The sequence below is a fragment of the Convolutriloba macropyga genome, chromosome 1, assembly GCF_964194025.1.
Source record: "Convolutriloba macropyga chromosome 1, txConMacr16.3, whole genome shotgun sequence".
Lineage (NCBI taxonomy): Eukaryota > Metazoa > Xenacoelomorpha > Acoela > Convolutidae > Convolutriloba > Convolutriloba macropyga.
This window is the reverse complement of record NC_134468.1, coordinates 21,414,499-21,436,292: the sequence shown is the minus strand read 5'-3', so window position 1 is coordinate 21,436,292 and position 21,794 is coordinate 21,414,499. Positions and strand designations below refer to the sequence as shown.

Below are 21,794 nucleotides of genomic sequence, written 5' to 3'. Positions count from 1 at the left end.
ACCTTTAAATTGTCTTTAGAGCATGAAAAATTAGAAAAATGTTTTTCAAGCAAATTCGGCAAACCGTACACTTTGAAAGGCTTTAAGAAAGCTCCAAAGTGACTTAACGTTCTCGGGCTTTACCAGATTATACCACTTCTTTCAACGAGCAGTCAAATCTTTCAGGCGAGGGGAAAGACATTCTGGAAAACGGTCAAGCAAAAAATTACATTAAAAACGTTTTTAATAATTGCTTCGAGCTTCGTTCGAGATCTATTAAAATACAATACTAGTTATCAATTTCTAAGGAAGGAAACAAGTAAATATGTAGCTTAAATTGCACAATGGTTCAATAGAATCAAAAACAAGATGAAAATTTATGCCAATATAAGCAATATAGTTCTGTCTCATTTCACTGGTTATAAACAAATCACAAGTCATAAGAGTATTCAAACTTGAAATAGAACAAAAATGATTTGACTCATTCAGGGCTACTTTCGTCCAACATAGACGCAGCTAACACTCTTCTCCGTCTTTTCCTGTGTTCTTTCACACGTACGACAGGACTACCACTCTTGCGTTTTCTTGAGCTCGACTGCGTCATAACAATGAACGAAGAGGACTTGGAGCATGTCCGTTGCCTCCTGGATTTGGCAGACCCAGTTCGACTGGCGTTTTCCTGATAAAAGCATTTCATTTAAAAGGAATAAAAATTTGCCTTACGTTTAACTTAAACACAAAAACCAAACGAGTCCAGAAAGCAAAAAGATTTTTCCAGTTCTCTGACTAAGCGGACTTTGGAAGCGGTAAGAAATCATGATCAAAATGAAGCAATAATCAGTGCGTGCACTTTTAATTAGACCTCAGAAATTTTCACCAATCACCTTAAATGTTATGGTTTAGAAGGATTTAAATCAGGTGAATGACGTCAGGTGCAAGCAAAAAGTAACCCAAAAAAACTAAAATAGCTCCATCTAAATACTTTTACGTTAAAAATATTGCATGGAGGCCCATGAAACACTAAAATTTGTTCTGCAGCAATAAAAAAAAATCTTACATGAGGTGTCCCAGACACATCACCTGTGTCACAATTTTCATCAGAAGACCACGACTCTGATTCCGAATAGACGATGTCTTCTTCATCGTCCACAAAGAAACTGTCCTCTATATAAGAGGAGTCCTCATGCACCGGCTGAGACATGACGTCATGCTTCGTTAGCTTCGATGCAGGCTGACGCAAATACTTTTTCAGGAATGCTGTCGGTGATAGGCTTGGAGAACGACGATTGACAGACCGCATGTAGACGTATTGCATCTCCGCTAAAATAGACAGCAGAGTTTTGCACTGTACACTTCACCAACTTCAAAATTCGATAAATTAATCATACGTAAGTCAAGCTTCTCGCAATTACACTACGAGTTTTCTGCTCAAATAGGTGCATAAAAAGACATAGTTCAGAAAGCGACAGCATGCACTTAGAGAGAAATATGTACATGGAGAAAAGAGAAAATTAAAACGGTCATTAAAAAATTTTGACTATCACTCCACAGCAATGAAACCAAAACAGTGTTTTGCGTCGAAAACACGAAAATAAGTGCTTTAAAAGTTTTAGGACAATCCCGAACCCTTAAAAAGAAAAGAAACAGAAACTGCATTAACATTGATTATGCAGTGGTGCAAAATAAGAGAGAGAGAGAAAAGACACTTGAATTACTATCATACAGGTACAAGTACCAGAAAAATGTAACCAACATTACATTATTATGACAGAAAGTGTATGGGGAGATAAACAAAAAAAGAAAAAGGTAATTTAAAGTAGTTGAGGGGTTCAAATGTAATATACCCAAGCTCCTTGTTCGGGTTTAATAAGAACTTAAGATAAACCTAGAAGTTAGTAAAAACATAAATATTGTATAGCAGATTAAAGTTTACAAGACTGTGTTTCTTTGGGTAAACTACCACGATTTTGGGCAAAAGTTTTAATACTTGTCGCCATCTTTGAGAGTATGTTTCACTTGTATATCATACTTGAGGCGTTTGTCTAAGTGTACACCTAGGTCTTTGATGCTGTGACTTGGTTCAATTTTTTCGTTGCATAAATCTAATGTCATCAATTCGGTTCTTTTTGCTAACGATGGTTTGGAAAAAGTTATGAATTCGGTTTTCTTAGGATTGACCTGAAGGTGGTTGTATTAAAAAAAATGGACTAATTTGCTTCGCCATTTGAGGATATACATTGGATGTGAAAACAAGTGCATCTTCGGCATATTGAACTATTTTGGAGGTGATTCTTAAATCTCTCATTTCGTTGACATAAATGAGAAACAATACCGGACCAAGGATGATTCCCTGCGGAACACCTTGTTTAACGCTGATCCAGTTTGAGCTGATGCCACTAAGTTTAACTCTTTGTAAGCGGTTTGTAAGAAAATCGTGTATTAAAGCACAAGCAAAATTGTCATAACCAATGGAGACTAGCTTACTTTGCAAGCGATGGTGGTAAATGGAATCAAATGCCTTTGAAAGGTCTGGTGCAGCGCAAAAGACGCTTTCATTAGCCTCCATGTTTGAAGTACACATTCGGTGAAGTATAGCAGAGCATCTTTTGTAGATCAGGACTTTCTAAAACCGAACTGAGTTTGGGAGAAAACATTATTATCATTGAGGTATTTACTGAGCTGACGGAACAGCAGTTTTTCAAATAGTTTCGTTAATGTTGGTGTCACGGATATGGGGCGATAATTCATTGGGTTTTAGGGGTAGCCCTTTTTGTGAACAGGTGTTATATCTGCCACCAGTTAAAACGTCGCCAAATGAATTTCTAAGACTATCAATACTCACGCTAGGACGGTCCGGGTTTCTTTGTTCATTTATGAACTTCCATCTGTCTTTGTCGGTAGACAATTGTCGTAGGAGATCTTTCTTCACTTTCGCTTCATTACTTGAAATAACTTTTCTAAGATTTCTTTGTTTTTCCCGGTAGTGTTTCCAGTTTGTTTCGTTTTGGTTTTCAGAAAATATTCTGAAAGCATCTTGCTTTTCTTGAAGGGCATGTTGGCACTCGTCATTAAAGCAGCCTTTTAAATGACTTTTTCGTGCAGTCCTAACAAAGACTGCTTTTTTAGGAGCGTGAAGTCTTAAGACTCTTTCGAAAGTATTAGTGAAATACTCCAGTTGTTTTTCTGGATCAGCAAGAGTCCATAGAAAATCCCAACTTTGTTGTGAGAGGGTTTTGCAGAATTCTTGTATAGAATAGTAACGCTTATCAGATATAACCTTTAGGACAGCTTCTTTAGATGGTTTAATATTGCAATGGGATATTACCAACTGAGCCAAATTATCTGATTTGACTATTGTATCACATACGAATGAATCAGTAAAGGAAGTGTCGGTGACAATGTAATCAATTATGGACAATGTAATCATTAATTTCCAGTAATTCTAGTAGGTAGAAAAGTGTTACAGACTTTAAGACCATAAGGATTGAGAACAGTGCTTAGATTGGTTCTTTCAGATTCTTTGAGATAATTTATGTTGAAATCTCCCATGATGGTTAGGGATTTTCCCTCAGCAGCAACAATATCAATGGAACGGTTGAGTGTATTCAGAAAGCTGTCCATTAGACTTTTAGATGGATTATATAAAAAATAACCAACACGACCAAGGCGTGCCAAGTAGAAATTAATTTGTAACGATAAGATAGTAACTAGAAACAAATGTTCGAGATGCAAGAGTTACGGGCATTGTAACTCAACGCTACCTAATGGCAAAACAGACAAACCATGCTTTCAAATCTGATTTTACAAATCTAAAATTACTACACAGTAGCAGATAATCTCAATAATGCTGAAAAAGCTTAAAACTCTTTTGACCTTGCGGTTATTTACTAAAATCCTTCACCTTATTCAGTTGGAATAAGAGTGAACTAAGACAAATCCAAAAATCAAAATTCTGCCTTGAGTAAAACGGAACACATTGGTTTAACATTGCATGCACGCAATTGAAAATAAGAGCACCTAAACAAAAACTGTTTGATTAAATGGCGGAGTCTATAAAATATAGTCATGATACAAATCATAGCAGGACAGCGCCTGAAATTCAATAGAAAGAACATAGCCGCCAGATTGCCGGAAAATAGCCGCGATAGACGCTTGTGGCCTTCCATTAATTGAAACAACTAAAGAATTTAAGCTAAAGAAATAAGATAGACAGATCGACCAGCAGTCCTTTTATAGACCGCTTGGACTTTTTGGGTTCGATTCCGTCTCTCAATTTTATGACACATACGGTATATGAGCCCTAAAAAGTTTTTTCGAAATTAGTATTCGAAATCAAAAACTGAAGAATCTAATACTCAAGAATTAGGGCACATAAGTTTGCAACTACTTAGATGCACACTATTGATCTTTAATAAAAAAATGTTCATATAATTTTAAGTTCCATAAGTGAGCTCAGAAGTCATTTTTGTGAGTGAGATAAGTCACGCAATTGACCTAAAAGCAGAAATGACGTCAGACACACAAATTTTAACTGCAAAGCAATAGAAGTCACTGAAGTCAATTCCAAGAAGTCAATTCCAAGAAGTCAGGTCGTAAGAATCATCGATGGAGACGACTAATTAAAAAAAAACCACGATGACCCCAATAATAGCCGCTATCGCTTCGCGGCTATTAATAAGTAAAAAATTAAAAATCTATTCAGTTAAAATATTCAAAAACAAAATCAATATTCTGCCTAGAATAAAACGGAAAAAAGCATGAAAATTGCGTACATGCAATTAAAAATGAGAGCCCCTAAAAATAGCAATTTGGCTAAATGAAGGCGGCTTTATTTAAAAAAAAATAGAACAAAGCCTAGCAGGACAGCTCCTGGAATATAATGGAAAGAAACTTCAAATAAAAAAGTAATAATCGGAAAAAGGATGCAAACGGAGGCTACGCCAACGTAAGAGACCAAATGAAAGAACCCAGAAGCCTTGCTGCAATGTTCAATCCCAATTTTGCGTTATGGGTTGGCAACAATGACTCAACCAACTTTCGCAAGAACAGCAAAAAAAACCATCGAGTGTCGGACGAATTACTTTCAAACCTAGAGGCGGGGACGATTATAGCATGCCTCAGGTAGGGAGGAGCGACTATAGATTTGAGATCAATTAATCGCATCATCTCATACTGAAAAATTTGTTAAAACCGTAAAAAATATTTCCATGCTGCAGTCCAATATTAACTTTTAATTTTTTTGAAGAAACAACGTACAGAAGACCTTACATTTATCGTGAACAGGTTGAGAAGCCAAGAACTCCAAATCGTCACTTTGCCAATCTGAGGAATGATCTTCATCATCATCACCTCCATCACTTGCGTGTGCTTGGGTTGCTAGGAAACGCCCCACAATCTTACGTCTCTTGTTGCCAATTGGTCTCTTGTTTTTACTCGTCTTTGTCTTTTTAGCCGAGCTGTCAAGCGATTTAATTGACGATTGACTTCTTGGTAAACCGATCTTAACGCTTCCCGAATCAAGCACTGAATTACCAAAATTTCCAAGTCTTTGATTATTACGCAATGGAGTTTTTGTTGGATCTGTACTACTTGGTTCTGGAGAACCCGTGTTTTGAATTTTGAATGATGGAGTTTTCGTCTCCCTTGAGAACGTACTTGTATCGCGAATGCTTGAGTCAATGATAGTCGGTTGGACAACAGCAACCTGCTTTGGCTGTTTAAAGCAATCAGATTTATCTTCCAATATACAACCATTAAGTTGACCCATGTCGCTTTCTTCCAGTATAGTCGGTTGATTTCTGGGAATCGCGGTGGATACTTCGGGTTGATATTTACGGTTGATTCGCGCCATGAGCGGTTCATAATTAATACTATCATCACTCAATGTGTAGCTACAAGTAGCTTCACTTAGTCGTCCCATTTTCGATTTTTCTTCTTTTTTGGTCGACATAATTTTGCTTACAGCCAAATTCTCATTAGATGTCACCTCACGGTTTCTAGGTGAGTTTTCAACTTTTACAAATTTGTAATCAAAGTTCATTTCAAAGGTGCGATTTTTAGTTTGTTCAAACATGGATATTTCATTTTTTTCGTAATTCGATCTAATCTTTTCCAAGGTTGTCTCCAATGATGATAGCCGTAAGGACGGCACGAGGTCTCTAGAATTCTGAGAGTAACTCTCTTGTACATCAAAACTGTTGCGCCGGCTAAGAGTTGGATCAAAATTAACAGCTGGATCAAATTTATCAAACTGTGTAAAGTGTGATTGATGTACAACAGCTTGCTCAACATCGTTTGATTTATCCAGTAATGAATGCTGATTTTGATCTCCGAACCCTCTTATATTATCAGCGGGAAGTACGCCAACTCCATCATTTCCGATGACTTCATTGTCAATTAAACTGTTGGCAAATTTATCATCCTGATATTGATTAGCTTTATCGCAATCATCGTCAATACGCTCTTCATTTTCATTTAAGGCTAGCTCACTGTTAACTTCGATTACTGAATTGGGGCTTTCCTTGATAATACAACTTTCATTGATATTGTATGATAAACGATTGACTTTCTCTTCGGTCTCTTGTTCAACAACGAGCATTTCGTTGAACTCTTTCATAAGCACTTCAGATAAAGGGAAAAAATTGATCGCTAAATTGAATTCATCGTCAACACATGTCTCACGCTTTTCAGTCGCAGAACAATTTTGTTTACGAGCAACAGTTTTAGCTGAAACATCTGATTTTGATACGCATTTATTAGAAACGAAACCAGTGCTAGCAGTAGCTGTGGAAAAAACATCAACTTGGCGACCAGAACCCGGTTCATTATGTTGAATCTGGCATCGGTTATTTATATTACGATTTTCAATTGAAACTATATTTGATGATTTTAGCGCACAAGTAGCAATATTACTTACATCATTGACAATATCGGGTAAGGCATTGTTTTCTTCGAAACATGCGGAAGGGTTTAAAGTACGAGCTATTTCACTTGCCACCACTTTTTCACTTTCATCATTAGGCTCTTCCTTTTTACTCTTTTTAGTTGGTTTCTTCGTATTCTCTTTTAACTTTGATTTCTTCGTTTTTGTCTCAGTGGGCTCATCGAAATTGCTTTCCTTCTCGTAAGTGACGAGGAATTTCTTCACGACTACTGGGTTCCATTCTGCAGGAATGACGCGAGGATTGACAGGATGCAACTTGATCTTGTCACAACGCACGAGGTCTAGCACTTGATCCATCTTATTCGTCTGAGAAGTGCTGTTTTTGTACGTCTGAAAGCAATATCAAATCTCTTGCTCGCTAAATTGGATCGTTTTCGAGAATGAACATGGTACTAGAGCAATCTGGGAACTGCTCCGTTTCGCCAGAAAACAAAATTTTCATAAGCCTATGCCAACATCATAATGGGGTGTTTTGCACTAACTATGATTTGCTTAGTCTTAAGAGTTGGCAACTAGCCATTATAGTTTTTATCTAACAGTGAAAACATAACCGACTAAACGTCGGAAGAATTGCTCTTGAACGACTAGTGGGAGCTCTAATCAATTGCAGCCTGCTTCAGTTGGGGGGGGGGGGGGGGGGGGAGTTTAAATGGGACTAAGAAGCTCAATAGTGGGCTTCAAATAACCACATTAGAGGTTAACATGTACCACTATAAAGATTTAAAGTAAAAAATGACACCAGTTTCGGCGCACTTTTCATTTGACTTTTAGCATTAAATTGCCGCCAATTGAGTTCAGCTGCTTGAAATTGTGATTGAGAGAGAATTTTAGATCACGCGAAATGCAAAAAGTCAAGGGCGTAAAAGTCACTCCAAAAGTCTAAATTGTCATGCGAAAATTTTACATAAAAAAAGACACACACGTTTACAATAATTGCTATGAACTACGTTCAAGACCAATTAAAATGCCAAATTATTTATTGTAGATTGTCATATCCCACAGTTCCACAAACTCCAGTTCCAAAATGAGACCTTCATAATCTTCTCACCATTGAATCTGAAAACTTCTAATCAGTTTGAAAAAAGTAGTTATTTTTTTACAAATTTCAAAATAGAATAGCATTTCAATACTCGAAGCAATTCACCTTAGTTGAGTATGACTAGTCACACTTAAAGAGCAAGTAAAAACCTACTTCAACAAAATTTGATCTCATCTTCGACACTTTAGATTAATACTCACAGATTCCTCCTTGCCGGCAGTCAGGATAGCATGTATGACGCCATGTCTCTTCCTGCCTGTTCTTCCAGCCCTCTGTATTAGTCTGACAAGACTCTTCGGTGTATCGAAGTTCACAATCAGATCCACCTCTCCAATGTCCAGTCCTTCTTCTCCCACGCAAGTTGAGACAAGTACGTTGAAGTGCCCGCTTTTGAATTTCTCGATAACCTAAATCACAATAATAAAGGGAGGAGAAAAATAAACCTTCCTTCAAAATCAAAATAAACTTTGATTCAAAATAAAATTTGGGGGCATCAAATTTATCTCTACAAGGGCACTTTAGAAAGAACTGTTTTAGATCTGCATTTTTATAATAATTTCCATACTAAATATGAGCAAGACAATGCCAGATAATTGTGAAATTGAAACACGCCGATGATAATAAAAAAAGATCTCACAGAAATCGCAGCAGCTGAGACACTAAACGAAAAATAAGTTTTAATTCTGATTCAGGTCTGTTTCAATATGAGGTAAAATCTGTAAAGCCGAAACTGATTGTAGCAATAATATTGCACCTCAAATTAAGGGGCCTCACACTATTAAAACGGCTTAACTGTTAATGAATCTTATAGTGGTTTTTAAGTCACAGCCTTGGAATTCCGTGGAACAATGAAAATGCGCTATCAGGTTCTTTAGGAAAAAACTGATACCACTTGCTCTCCAGCTAAAATGGAGCGTTGCTCACCAGATTTTTAGTAAATTTTCTATTTGCTTCTAGGAAAACACCATCACGGAAAAATCCCAGTCTACTTAACATAAGAGATAAGCCATCACAGAAATGAACAAACACGCACGCAAACATTAGATTTCTACTTCGTATGGGCAGGCATTAATGGACAGCTTAAAACAGGTTGAAAACCCACACCTTCCAGGCTATGGTATCCAAACACAGTCATGCTGGTGTCTCTTGCCCTTTGATGGGGGTGAACGGATAATCACTTTTCAGGTATAAACGGGTGAATCAAGGTATAAAGCGCATTGTGCCACACATGAATATCACCAATTAGAATATTTGAAGCATTTGCTTGCAATATGTCATGGTCATTTAGAGAGACATTAAGTTTTGATTTGATATCTGTGTAATTGCGTTGTAATCCAGCTCAATTAAATTAAAGGACGCAGCATCCCTTTGAAAGTTAAGTGAGGGTTTATTTTTGTGACTGTTTTTCATAAGTTTCCACACTCTAAAAATAGTTGGATTTTTTTCTGAACCATTATATGTAATTCTACAAATTCTTATAAATTCTACAAAGCCAGATCAATATTTATAGGACATTTTTTTGGATTCACATTATCAAATGTATTACATGACTTATTGAGTAAACTTAGGAGAGTTATCAAGCTCCAGGCTCAGCTGCTACTGATAACTTAAACATAAAGGAACAGCAGATCACTGGTAATAAGCATCTGAAATACTTGTTTAAAAAACTTGCAGAAACAGTGTTTTCATCCCAAGGTGCCTCTGAAGGTGCCAAATCTCATCATTGCTACCTTGATACCGGTGAAATCTACACTGTTCGCTCACAGTAACGCTCACTGCACTTATCACTGCACTTCACGGCACTTATCAAACCCTCTACATAATTTATTTCAATTTCAACAAGCGAATGGCTATATGATAGGTTAACATTGAATAAATCATCAATTTGAAAAATACCCAATTAATGAAACTTTGGGCCACATAGATACGACCCAGAATTTCTTGAACAATCTCAGTACCTTATCTTATGGAAACGAGACAATTTGCATCCGTAGTTCTTTACATACTCTGATTAGGAAATCAAGGAGATAATTGATCAGCTAGATAATAAGTGGTCGTCAGAAGTAGACAATGTCAGGAATACCTTGGTTAAATTAACAGCTGAGGTAACAGTGCCTTGTTTATCTTGTCAATTTATCATTTACCAAGTGAGTTTTGCCAGAGCTTGAATAACGCTACAGCTAATCGATTACACGAAAATAGTTACCGGCCCATCTCGTTGCCTATTGTATGGAGCAAAATTTTTGAAAGAGTTAATGTATAATCCAATTTATAAATTCTGCGAAAAACAGCTTATTTTTAAGAAAAAAATTATAAATCAGAGCAAAACAAAGCTATTGATAAATTAGAAGAACTCATCGAAAAATCAGAATAAGTTTGAACTAAAAAATGTTCCAAATTTCTTCCTGGATTTAAAACTCTTTTGATACCACCAATCACAATATTCTTCATAAACTCGAACGTAACGGAAAGAGAGGCTTGTCTCTGAAATGGATGAAAGCATATCTAACAAACCATTCAATGGTAAAAAAGATTTGCGTGAGTGGAATTTGCAAATCTAGAGGCAATAGTTTGCCCACATAAAATCATTTAAAATGACATGAACAGTGTTGATGACTAGTTAAACAATCAATTGGACTTAAACTTGGAAAAGACTGCACAAAATAAATATAACAACGGAACCGCCTAATCAATTTCACCTAAATCAAAACGAAACAAAACATGTTAAACCGGAACGTAACTTTCTTGGTGCAAGATAAGATTCGAAGTTTCCATATTGTAACCACATTGAATAAGTGAGAAAAAGGTTACCAAAACAATGTAGTCGCAAAAATAAGGCAATATGTTCCTTGATAAAATTTGATTGACTATTTCAACACAAATCTAAAACAAGGAGGCTCGGTTATGTGCGACCGCACATAAGGTTCCGACCCGCTCATCCATAATTTTGGAATAATTGTCTATCAAATGAGGAACATAGAAAAACCCGAAAACTCACGTATTTTTTTTTAAAAATTGGTGTACGAACGAAAAGGTAGCCTCCAAAGCAAATAACTCAGTGGTGGAGTGAGTAATGACGCATTAGATTGATGAGATTTGCAAATATTAAGAAAGCGAGTCAAGACGAACAGCAAAATCAAACAACAACAACAACAACAACAAACATTACATCAAAAACTTTATGTCCGTTTTAAAAAACAAAACTTAATAACAAAGTCAACATACCGTCAGATAAAACTGAAACGAAACAAAATAACTTGTAATTCACCAGAAAAGATATGGGACCAGTCCAAAAAAAGGTTTGGTAACAATTAGAGAAAAAGAACAAAAACAGTAAAGTTAAAAAATTCGCTAACTTTTTTTTTAAACAATCAAATTCAAAGTAATGAAAACCATTAAAAATCAAGCAAGGAATCCCAATGAACTACGATTAAGAAAACTTATATAGAAAAAAATTAAGACCTGTCCTTATTCAACTTTTTTATGCAGCTAAAAAGAACAACAAAAAGACAACAAACAAAAACTCAATTAAAACTTGCCAGAAAACGCTAACGAAGCCGTAAAGCCATATTTCGGCCCCCAAAAATTTGCTCGGTTAGACCTTTTTCAAACCCCAATAATATAGTACGTGGCCTTTCTTTAATGAGACTATTTAACAAGTGGACGAAAAAGAAAAAAAGAGCAAAATCAAGTATAACCTTTGATTTTTTTCGAAACAAACACACTTCCGAAGTCATAAAAGCCATAAATTACAATACGAAAAAATTAAATAGGTTCGCCTATTCATCAAAAGGAAGCTCTTGAGACCTGTAATTATCCCGAATATGTCTTGCGTCTATCAGAAGAACGTCAAAGGTGACAAAATCAAATTAACTTACTTTTTTCTTAAAACCGGTGTCGGAGCCAGTAAGATCATAACGAATTTTAAAAAATGTTAAATTTTTTGCCCCCGTCCCTTTTGACACCTTCCCTTGACACCAATAATGTCATATTTGACCTGCAATTAACGAGATTGGGTAACAAAAAGACAGTAAAAGGAACAAAATTGTGAATTTAAGTTTTTTTTTTGGAAAACAATTGTTTTTAAACTCCTGAAAGCCATCAGCTATTTACTAATATCAGAATATCGGCTGATCTATTCCTCCATGAAAAGGTAATGAAACCTGCCATTAAACAGGAAATTTCATAAGACTAAAACGACAAAGTAAAAACGACAGTTGAAGACTAAATTTAAAAAATCAATTAAATTCTTCAAGAAAAGTTTCGAAGCCGTTAAAACGACAACCTATAACTTTCAGGACATTAAAATGTTCAATTGTGCCTTATCGGGACGCCAATATAGTGATAGCTGATGGCTTATGATAACTGAAGGCTTAAACTCGCAATAGAGATTAAAAAACAAATCAGTAAAAACGAAGCATTCTTTCTTCGATGACGCCACGCTACAAGTTGACCAAATTAGGAAAAAAATACAGGAAGAGTTCATTGCGCGATTATTTATTTAAAAATCTTTATTTTTTAAAGTCAAAAGGATCATGAGATTTTAAAATAACAACTACATGCATTGGCTTGGATCTGCTTAGGAAGCCAATTTGACCTATCACTCCTGAGCTTTGATTTGATATGTTCTGTTTTTTAATTAATATAAAAAACATCTTTTTTTTTTTAAAAAAAAGAAAAGACCAATTGATTACAATCCAAATTCTATTGGATCGTAATAGTTCTAGATGGGCCCAAAACTAGCCCTTCGAATGTCGTTCGTCCATTAAGAACACTTAAGATTTCGAGTGTCATAGATATAGAAAATTTGTTACTTAACTCAAAAACAAATTATGCGTTTTTGATAATCAAAGATAAAGTTTGCAAAAAACGGCAAAGTCTTAATTACAGAGCACTCTGAACAGAAATTCAAGTAGTAATAGACCCCTGTGAGTCTAAAAAAATTATATTAGTGTTGTTTGGGGTTGTACTTCTGGCAAATTTAATCAAAGTGAACTATAGAAGCTTATTTCGCGCTGTTTTTGAAGAAAAAGGCTGAATTTTGAAATACTTAGCCAGAAGTTTTGACAAAAAAATTAAATCAAAATGATCAACAATACCTTTCTGTCTTTCAAAATAAAATCAACAACACTATTCTGAAAAATTTTATCAAATGTTAGCAAAATTAACGAAAATTTAGGCAACAAATTCCGGAAAATTAGAATAAAAACAACGGACTCTACTTTTCTCAGAAGTTTAAACCTCGATAACTCCCATTAAAAAATGAAAAAATATTTTTAATTCCATATTCTACGCTGGACGAGCTTTCTAATAATACCAGTCTCAACTCTCTACGATGAATATATCGATCGGCGAAAAATGACTGAACAAAAAAAACCATTTGAATATATAGTTCCTCCCACCAAAAGGAGTCGGAACAATTAGCTCTATCAGACACTTTTTTGCATTAGTATATTGTGTCAGCAGTTCTTTGCTTGCAGCTATCTGTTTATTACAAAAAATTTTCAAACTTAAACTTAAGTTTCAAAAACGTTTAAAGTCCCTCAATTTGCACAAAAAGACTTTCTAGTAATTAAAATCAAAATAAAGACAAAAAACTGACAAAAACTAAATAACTACTAAAATCGGATTAGCATATGTACAACTTTTTAAAACAAAAATACATCCTGGTAGAAAGAGGCATTGAGTATATGAATTATCAAAAGGAGGTTGCCTTATTAACTGATTTTGGACAAAAAGACGCCTGAAAGATCCAAAAATCAAAAAATTAGAAAAAAGCCAAAAATTAACTTAAAAAATCCAGAAATATAAGCCAATTTTGAACTTGAAACGCATTTTCAGGCTTTAAAAAATGCTGTGGTATCAATTTCGGAGTTTCCATATGGCATCGAATAAAAATCAATCCTACAAAAAACCAACTTACAAGCAAAAACAACTAGGCCACTTTGGCGAAAAAATGGCTAAAAACGGTTATCTATTTGTGACTATCCGTCAAAAAATACTTTTCAATGTCAAAAAGTCATTCACTAGACGCAGCGCAAGATCAAAAAACTTCTCTCGCTCAGAAAACACTAGTTCACACGGCAATTTTTCTCACTTTCGCTATTGGGTCAAGACCGCGGCTGAACGAATAGTACTACCGGTAAAATAAACGTTAAGAAAACCCATACTCCTCTTCGAGTAGTAAAAAACCAAGAGCACCGCAATATAGCTCGACTCAGCTTACAGTTTCGCAGCTATAAACATAACCGACTAAACGTCAGAAGAATTGCTCTCGTGCGATAAGTGTGAGCTCTAATCAATTGCAGCCTGCTTCAGTCGGGGGAGGGGATCCTAAATGGGACTAAAAAGTTCAATAGTTGGCTTCAAATATCCACATTAGAAGTTAATATATACCAGTAGACTTAAGTTTAAAATGGAACCAGTTTCGGCGCACTTTTCTTTTGACTTTGAGTACTAAATTGCCACCAATTGAATTGAGTTCAGCTGCTTGAAATTGTGATTGTGATTTTAGATCACGCAAAAATTCAAGGGCTTAAAATTCACTCGAAAAGTCAAATGGTCAAGCAAAAATTTTGCATAAAAAAGACACACACGTTTACAATAATTGCTATGAACTTCATTCACGAGAAATTAATAATTTGCAATCGTTTGTGGTTTCTTATTCTTAAAAGCAATCATCACAAAGAATATAATTCCTCGTCTATCTATCGCTATGCAGATATCGCTGTTTTTCTTTTGAGATGTCAAAGTAGCAGCAATTCGAATTGATCTTGATAACTTTGGTTCACAGAAAAATACAAAAACATAACTGTCAGCTTCTTAGTTTTCGCACGTATCCTCAACAGAATTTACGTATAGATGGAATAACGGCAACGCAAAGATCTAGGATGTTAAAAAATCTAGGACTACACTAATCATGTAACTTTCAGAGTGCACACAATCACAGCTCAAAAGAGTATCCAAATTGGTTGCTATTATTTTTAGACAGCCAAATTGCTCAACAACCACGGACCTCAGTAAAATCGATGCAATCTAGATCAAAACAAAGATATAATACCGCTGACTTGTATATGAATGTTAATCAAAATCCAACCTCAAAAGAGTCACAATCTTGCAAATTAAGTTTTACAAGCCGGTCATTAAATTAGTCCAATGAAGACTGCTACCTATCCATTAAAACTATAGATGTTTAGAAGACTCGTAACTACGCTGTTTAAAATTTAGTATTGCGGTCACGAACTGAACTTTAATTCTAAAGCTTATGACGTTGAAAACAAATACCTACAGTACTAGATCGATTTCTAAAAAGAATAGCTGAAAAAAATGAAAAGAAACTGAAAAGAATGAAATTTGTAAATTAATAACTGGTATAATGCGAGGTACGGACCCTCTTCTGATGAGCCTGCTTGAGTCCCTTTGCGGAAACTGAAGTTGCAACAGTTCTCTTCATAGACCGTACTTGCTCGAACATTTGGTCGCAGTCTTCAACATCAAACCCTTCATTGCACTCAACTGCTTCATTATTACAAGTCTCGCTCATTCCCCCGTTGTTTGTTACTGATGAACTTTGGTTTCCTTGTCCAACGAAACTCATCACTTTGATCATGGGTTTGTGTCGCATAAGCATCTCTGTGATCTCGTGAACACTCTCGCGATAAGTGGAGAAAATCATTACTCGAGTGTCATGGCAATCTGGGCCTAAATGTCAAAAAAGTCAAAGTCTATTAACCTGACATTTTTAAAGCCAAAGTCAACATGGCTTAAGGGATATTTCACTTCTGTACATTAAGGCAACATTCTATACTATATCTCGTTAAACTCTATTTTCTTTTACTCGAAAAGGTCTAAAATGAAATAAAGGACAATTAATTCAAAAGGCTTTTGAATCAAACATTATAGCGAGAGTAATATATCATTTTCAATTAAAAAAATTTGAAGAACATTTAATTGATTTCACTAAAAATGAGCCGAAAATTTAGTAAATAAGATAAATTATTAGATGAATGGGCGAAAATTTGCTTAAGTGGGAAAAAGTTAAATTTAGCGTGTTTAAACAGATCAACAACAGCGCATGTATTGATAAGGATTTACACCCTAACAAGGAGGGTAATTCTCCATTACCAGTCCCAACAGCAACAAAATCAACCAAAAAGTCTCACGGGACTTGAAGTGCTGCAGTACAATCTCCTCCAGCTTCTCTAACTTGGGGTGACTGTGGTAGAAGTCCTCACTGGCGCAACTGCTGGTGGTTGATATTCTAGATGCATTCATAGACTGGGAAGCCAACATCGCAGATGCATCCAGACACTCCATCAGCTTGCCCTCAAAACGTGCCTAAAAAAATGAATAACGAATTAGTTAATAACATTTCTCCGAACATCGGTACTTCCCGTAATGCTTTCTAAATTCTCTCTAAAATAAAAAAAGCCTTTCTGTTCCTTGACAGCCAGTAAACGTACAAAACTGCCCCGTCTCGTAGTGTACTTCAAAACTGCTTTCTCAGAGTTAATTTACATATTACATAACTTACCTCTAATCAGGTACTCACGCCAAGAGGCATCAAAGGTAGTTTAATGTTTTAAGACTGGTTCACTACTTCAGCACATTTTCTGCAATTTATATATAAAGAAAAATCTTCTCTGTGAGCTGCAAAAGTATTGGAGTGAACGTAAGCTAAATCAGTCAAATTCTTGCATTAACCTTCAGCCTATCAAACACATCCATGAGCTCCTGGTTGGTTCTGAGGAGAGACTTTATGTAGGGAGTTTTGTTTCCATCAATTCCGTCTCTGAGATGACAAAACATGGTTCGAAGGCCTTGGTTATTGAGAAACTCCCAGGCCTGGTACAGGAACTGTCCTATGTAGAAGGTTTGAGACATTGCCTAAAAGCGAAGTCGAATAAAAGCTGAAATACTTAGCTTACAGAAATCCAGCAATATATTAATTATAAGGCGAGCACCAGTAGAATTAAAATTTCGGTCCTACAAAAACAATCTGAGACGGCCGAAAAAGGCAGAAACGCAAACCAAATCCATTTAAAAAGCCAACAGTAGAAAACTGGTAGCCACTTTAAACGCTGACAAGTCATATATTTGCTCTAAAAGCAGTTCAAACTAGCAACGCAAGATGTTATAAATGCACGAAGAACTGATCTCACTTTGCTATTGTAAGCACCATCATGCGCATTTATTTTCCAACCTACAGTTTATCAGTGCCACAACATACATTTCTGTGAGCAATCTGAACATTTTACTGCATTTATATGTGGGCTTGCATGGCCCTGTTCGGAGGGAGTATTCATCATGCAGTGAGTTGTTACATTTTACAAAAATTTCGGGTTAGTTACGTTTTCGGAGTGGGGGCGAGTGGTCGGGCTCAATATTGAGGTCAAGAACTGACCTTCACCCCATAAAATTATCTCATAAAAATAGTTTTGGCGAATCCCATAATTAGAAACAAGTAAGGAGTAAGGCTCTACGAGCAAATGATAAATACAATTGCTACAAACTTTGTTTGAGAGCAATTAATAATCACTGAAACAAAAACGAGCGCTTGCTAGTTCAAAAACGACAAACAACCAACTAACGTGGGATTAATTGCTTTCAAAGGACAGGCGCGAGGGGGGGGGGGGGCATTTTAATTCAGGAGTGTAGCTCAGAATTTTTTTGTGTTTTGGGTGCAAAAACTTGGGACATGGTAGGGTTACCACCCCACATCCTCCCGGATTGCAGTCAGATATCTCAACCACTGAGCCACAACGGCGTTGTTTCTCAACCGCTAACAATCACTTTTTAGCAAAAAATTTCATTTCAGAATGAGAGCAATTCAAATCACTCAAAACGACGAAGTGAAGCCTGAAATAGTCACTTGAGAAGTCACTGAATCTTCTAGAACCAAAGCGCATAAAAGATCAATCGAACACTTTGCATTTAAAAAAAGATCAATACGCTTACGATAATTGCTGCAAACTTCGTTCGAGAGCAATCAAAAAATCGAAAAAGCAATGTTTGTTTTGCAAAAAATCTAATTCCACCATTTCACCTCAGAGCCTAACATTACCAGCATTCATCAAGTAAAGCATATGAATCTGAAAGGGGTTTAGAGTAAAATTAAGTAGCCTTAAGGTGTAGGAGGTGGATACAAGCCACTTATACTACTTACAAAAAATAAACATAACCGACTAGCATCGGGAAAATTGCTCTCAAACGAAAAGTGAGCGATTGGCTTCGTCAGTGGCTAGCCACCTTTCAGTGAGGCTAGCTTTAGCTTAATTGAAGGGGCGTGAGGTGAGAGCAGTGGGGGTTGTCGGGTGGGGGGGGGGCTGATAAGGGGATGGGACAACAGGGTGGGGTCAACGGTAGGAGGGGTGTCTTCGCCTGCACGGGGCCCTTCCGGCCTGTACGATGTGCAGGGTTGGGGATTGGGGGTGAAGTGAGGGGGGCTGATGTGGTGGGGGGGGGGGGGTGCTGTGTGGGGGGAGGGGGTTGGGGGTCAGCTTCTAAGAACCGCTCATCACACCATAAATATAAGTCTAAAAAACACAGCTGGCAGATTGCCAGAAAGTAGCCGCAATAGCTTCGTAGATCTGGGGTCTAAAAAAAGTAAAGAAGACTGATCAAAAAAATAAGTTTTCATTGAAGGCTGATATGTTATATTTTGATTAAAAATCTGTATTAGTGTTTGCTGCTTGTATTAGCCTTCATTTAGAGTGACACACAGCCACTTGACCTTATCTCTTTGAATTAAAGTAAATAAAAGCTGCTCTCTAATAGCCTTCATTTAGAGTGACACACAGCCATTTGACCTTATCTCTTTGAATTAAAGTAAATAAAAGTCAATGTCAAAGTGACGAAGTCATTTTTGAGAGTCAGGTAAGTCAAGTGTGACCAAAAATTGAATCACGCGAATGAATAAAGAACTTGCTCCACTAAGAGCGAAAAAAAGGAGCCACGCACACACTTCAGTTGAAACTGCATGAACGAATGAACAAAAAACAGATTTGAAGTTGTTGTGACGTCATATGGTCGTAAAAATATTGACGACGAAATAAAAACACATAGCAGAAGTCACAAAAAACAAATCTGAGAATTGTATTATTTTATGACCTGACAATAACTAAGTCAAAGGAGAGATGTTAGAAATGAGACTAAGCAATAAAACAACACCAGAGGAACAAAAACAAGCGAGACTAGAAACTCAAATTTTATTTTTTTGAAATGACAGAATCTATAAAAAAACTGCTATTAACTCAAAGTGCCAACAATAATCCTCTATTTCTCATTAGCAACCAGTCATTAGATGTCGATGAGTCCTCACTTATAGCATTAAATAATAAGACAAAAATAAACAAAAACGAAATAAAACTCACGGAAACTTTTTGAAAACGCTTCGTAAAAAAACACAAAATGCAACAGCTACTGGAAGGCAAAATAACACCAACAATTGAATACTCAATATCCACCTTTTAGCCCTGTCATCGATGCGATTAACTGATAAGACAGCATTAATTACAACAAATACTAGCAAAACTAAAAAAAATCATAAAGGTTAAAAAAAACAGACAAGCGTATAAGTCACAAAAAGCAAAAACTATTAACTGAAAGGACTTGTTTTTTTAACCTTTCTACCAATCAATAAGACCTGTCGATAATGAGACTAAGTTAAGATGACAAAGTTTAAAAGAAAAACTCGCAAAACCCAAAAAACATTCGACAACTATTATTGAAAACAATTACTGTCAAAGTCATAGAAAGCACTAGGTTTGAACAAAAACAATTGAATTGAAAAACCAAAACCCTATTGGCAACATCAGAGACCTGTACCACATGAGATTAAATGATAAGACATCAAAAAGTACATTAAATACTAGCAGAACTCAAAAATTCACTCGAATGTTTGAAAAAAAGTAGTGTCAAAGTCATGAAAACCACTAGCTTAATAGCTAGTGGTTTTCATGACTTTGACACTACTTTTTTCAAAAGTTTTGAGTGAATTTTTGAGTTCTGCAAGTATTTAATGTACTTTTGATGTCGTATCATTTAATCTCATGTGGTACAGGTCTCTGATGTTGCCAATAGGGTTTTGTTTTGTCACTCGAGTCATTAATTAGGTTCTTTTTATCTCTTATAAGCAACCAATCAGACTTGTCATTGATGATAATAAGTGATAAGAGAACAGACAATTTTAAAAAAGGGGGCAAAATCTAATATGCACTTAAATTTTATGACAACAAATAGTGGCAAAACCATAAAAAGTTTTAGCTGCCCCTTAATGAATTCAAGAAAAGGCAAATAGGCACAATTAGAACACATATGTACCGTCTTAAAAGCACTGAAGAGGAGGAAACTCTGAAAACAGAAGTCAAATTGACGCACCTGAAAAAAAATTCATCTCAAAAACCGCCAAATTGAACAACACCAATTTCTCACTCCACTTTAAAGGCATTTTGAAAAAGTCACGCCTCAAACCTACTCTAATTTTCACTCCCTTTAGTACTTCAGCGTGACTAAAATCACCACTTAAGTGAAAAAGCCGAAAAATGCGTGAACAGATCTTAAACAAAGACAGTACACCAATAAAATTCAAATTCTTTGAATCGTAAAAAAACCAAGAGAAGGCCAAAAATAGCCCCAGATATCGCTGTGCGGCTATTAAACAGTTTCAGTGAATCCTATAACTGAAGACCAGTGAGCTGAAACTCTCTAAGAGAACTTAATGCCCGCTGGCGCTACATATTTATCCGGTTTTTTAGGACGAAAGGTCAAATGGGTCACACGAAAAATCGGTCAAGCGAAAAATCGCATAAAAAAGACAAACAGGACTAAATAATTGCTACAAACATCGTTTGAGAGCAATAAATCAAGCACTTCAGTTTAAACAGATCTTAAAAATAGACAGCACGCCAATAAAATTCAAATTCTTTGAATCGTAAAAAAAAACCAAGAGAAGGCCAATAATAGCCCCAGATATCGCTGCACGGCTATTCAACAGTTTCAGTGAATCCCATAATTGGAGACTAGTGAGCTGAAACTCTCCAAGAGAACTTAATGCCCGCTGGCGCTACTTATTTATCCCGTTTTTTAGGACGAAAGGTCAAATGGGTCACGCGAAAAATCGGTCAAGCGAAAAATCGCATAAAAAAAGACCAACAGGACTAAATAATTGCTACAAACATCGTTTAAGAGCAATAAATCAAGCAATTCAGCTTAAACTGACCGCCAATGAGCTCAACAAACGACGTTACATTTATAACAGCAGCAAATGAGCAATAAATTATCACATGAAAAATGACTTTTCCGAGCCTCGCGAAGTGAAAATGTGAAAGGGCGTCAGACGACGAAACAGAACAGAAAAACGAAAAGCTTCGCAATATAGGTTCACTCAGCTTACAGCTTTGGAGCTATAATTAACAATCAAGTGAAAACAAGTTCTGTACCGAGTAAGAACCAGCGTGTTGTCCCTGTTTTTCTCTGAATTTACCCCAGGCCGACAAAATTTCGAAGCGTGAAAGGCTCTCGGCATTCTTGGACCACATTAATCCCGATTGCCGCATTTTTCCGACAAGCGGCATCAGGACCTGAAACAAAAAGAAATTTGAACATATTACCACGAGTACCTGCCCTAAAATTGAAAGTTCCTCAAACTCGACAAGGTCATAACAAAGCAGTTTCTGGAATATAGAACTGAAAAACTCGAGTACTGTATTCAAGTTTTTTTTAAAAGTGTTTAAGACAAACTTAACCCGCGCAGCAATTGCTGTTAGCATAAATTTTCAAACTCGATATTCATAAGATCGCATTTCCAAAATACTTGCAGTTTAATGAATTCTA

The 21,794-nt window shown here is 36.1% G+C and overlaps 1 protein-coding gene across 1 annotated transcript in view; it reads right to left on the bottom strand.

Moving 5' to 3' along the window:
• Window positions 1-299: 299 nt before the first annotated feature.
• LOC142336394 (uncharacterized) overlaps window positions 300-21,794 on the bottom strand; it is a 36,128-nt gene continuing 14,633 nt past the window's right edge. Inside the window, exons 6-13 of the mRNA XM_075385195.1 lie at window positions 21,401-21,541; window positions 16,665-16,847; window positions 16,124-16,298; window positions 15,352-15,662; window positions 8,162-8,368; window positions 5,248-7,252; window positions 1,037-1,299; window positions 300-658 (exon numbers count right to left, since the gene is read on the bottom strand). Of these exons, the coding sequence (XP_075241310.1) occupies window positions 461-658; window positions 1,037-1,299; window positions 5,248-7,252; window positions 8,162-8,368; window positions 15,352-15,662; window positions 16,124-16,298; window positions 16,665-16,847; window positions 21,401-21,541 (3,483 nt within the window). The 3' untranslated portion in view covers window positions 300-460. The remainder of the gene's footprint in view (window positions 659-1,036; window positions 1,300-5,247; window positions 7,253-8,161; window positions 8,369-15,351; window positions 15,663-16,123; window positions 16,299-16,664; window positions 16,848-21,400; window positions 21,542-21,794) is intronic.